The sequence below is a fragment of the Miscanthus floridulus genome, chromosome 14 (genome assembly GCF_019320115.1).
Source record: "Miscanthus floridulus cultivar M001 chromosome 14, ASM1932011v1, whole genome shotgun sequence".
Lineage (NCBI taxonomy): Eukaryota > Viridiplantae > Streptophyta > Magnoliopsida > Poales > Poaceae > Miscanthus > Miscanthus floridulus.
Genome location: NC_089593.1, coordinates 41,227,164 through 41,229,531, shown reverse-complemented (window position 1 = coordinate 41,229,531; position 2,368 = coordinate 41,227,164). Strand labels below are relative to the sequence as shown.

At 52.4% G+C, this 2,368-nt stretch overlaps 1 protein-coding gene across 1 annotated transcript; it reads left to right on the top strand.

The window, feature by feature from the left end:
- Positions 1-1,637: 1,637 nt before the first annotated feature.
- On the top strand, positions 1,638-2,006 carry LOC136503382 (uncharacterized). Its single transcript, XM_066498476.1, has one exon. The coding sequence runs from the start codon at positions 1,638-1,640 to the stop codon at positions 2,004-2,006; it is 369 nt and encodes a 122-aa protein (XP_066354573.1).
- Positions 2,007-2,368: the final 362 nt, after the last annotated feature.

Genomic DNA, 2,368 nt, shown 5'->3' with positions numbered 1-2,368 from the left:
TGCCGCACCAAGGACCTTGGTTGGGAACACATTCCGACAGGGCTTCTACTGGCCCACTGTAGTAGCCGATGCCGAGCAAACTGTACGCACCTGCGAAGGGTGTCAGTACTACGCTCGACAGATTCACCTTCTAGCCTAGGCGCTCTAGATGATCCCCATCACGTGGCCCTTCGTGGTCTAGGGGCTCGACTTGGTTGGGCCACTCAAAAAGGTGCCCGGGGGCTTCACCCACTACTTGTCATCATAGACAAGTTTACAAAATGGATTGAAGCTCAACCGATCTCCATGATCAAATCCGAGCAAGCTGTGTTATTCTTCCTCGCCATCATCCATCGCTTCGGAGTACCGAACTCCATCATCATAGACAATGGCACGCAGTTCATCGACAGGAAATTCATTCGATTCTGCGATGAACAACACATCCGGATTGATTGGGCAGCCGTCGCGCACCCCTGGACGAACGGGCAGGTCGAGCGCGCAAACGGCATGCGCCTACAAGGCCTTAAGCCCAGAATTTTCAACCGGTTGAACAAGTTCGGCGCACGCTGGCTCGCTGAGCTTCCGGCCGTGCTCTAGAGCCTAAGGACAACTCCTAGCTAGGCCAGCGGCTACACACCCTTCTTCATGGTCTATGGTTCCGAGGCTGTTCTCCCAATGGACCTTGACTATGGAGCACCAAGAATCAAAGCGTACGATGAACAGGGGGCCGAGGCATCCCACCAAGATGCCATGGACCAGCTAGATGAAGCCCACGACATCGCCCTCCTCCGTTTAGCTAAGTACCAGCAGGCGTTGCGACGGTACCACAGCCGACGGGTGTGGGGTCGAGCCTTCAACATCAGGGACCTCGTCCTCCGCCTTGTGTAGAGCAACAAGGACCGCCACAAACTCTGCCCACCCTAGGAGGGACCCTACGTCATCACGAAAGTACTTCACCCGGGCGCCTATAGGTTAAAAACCATCAACGGCGAGGTCTTCACCAACGCCTGTAACATTGAGCAGCTACGTCGTTTTTACCCTTAAATAAACGCATGTTTCTTCTTATCAGTCTTTGTCTTTACAAAACCCTGATCTTTAGTGACATCTGACCCCTGCAAATTGTGAGGGGCCGGACCTCACTCGGGGCTGATACAAGTACAAGTACGTTTATCTTGCAAACACTTCCTGTATTACCTTTGAAAACTTTATCTAAGTTTTCCGATCTTCTCGTAAACAAGTCCTAAGGACTAAGATTTCGGGAACAAATTCCAAGTACAACTGGTAGGACTATGGGAGACCCATGCCCCAGCAGCTACAACCTCTTTGCTCACCAGCGTGATCAGAATTAATTCACCCGCACTCCTAGTTTCTTACAACTTGGGCCACAGGAAGCGTTGGAGGGCACCGAAACCTCTTCTACCAGAAGAGAAAACTGAAAAGCTGTTTGCCGTAACAAAAGATGAAAATTTGTTCATTTTTGCACAAATTAACCACTTACAAAATGATTTCATCACGCAAAAGACTATTGTACTCCTAAAATCCAAAGGACTGTTCACTCGGGGGCTCCTCCAAACTTATTCAATTACATTCTCTACCAAACTTTACTATGAGTACTACTACGGCCGCCGCGCCGAGCTCTCCATCGGCAACATCTGGGCATGTACATGGGCCAGTTCGTCTACTGCGGCCACCACACCACGCTCTCCATCAGCAACATCCCACCGTGTCGCGGGACCTTCGAAGGCACCGTCATCTGCAACGTCGAGCACCACACCGGCGAATGCGGTGCCCCTCCATCGGGACGTTCAGGGACTACGCCATCATCATTAGCCCCAACCCCGACAATGGCGTTGAGGCAGAAAGCGCCTCCCGCTGAAGGAAGGCCACGACCAATGGTGGCAAAATCAACAACGCTCATCGCCCTCCGGCGCCTCTTCTCCTCCGGCAGCGGCGACCCCTCCTTAGCACAGGCAAACCACGCCATCTCATCTATGTTGGATGACCTCCTGCTCGACATCACGCTCTAGAAACATAGACGGACCTATGAGTTTATCTCTCCCTAGTATTACCCTCTCTTACTTAGGAACCGATACATTCGGTGGAAAGGAAGGAGAAGAGGTGGCGGCTCGGAGGCTGGCGAGGAGGTGCGGCGAGAACTCTTCCCCCCCTTTTTAAAGAGGGGGCTTAGTAGCTAAGGAAAGGCGAAAGGTTCGAACAAAAAACTCTTTGCCTTCCCCTATTCAATACAAATGCGAAATCAATGATGACAGAAAGCTGAGGGGACGCGCCGGAAACGATGGGACGTGCTCTGGTCAATGGGACGCTGCCTGGCAGGACCAGGGGACGACCCAACGATGGAACCTTCTTCTAGGGAAAGCCCAAAGGGCCT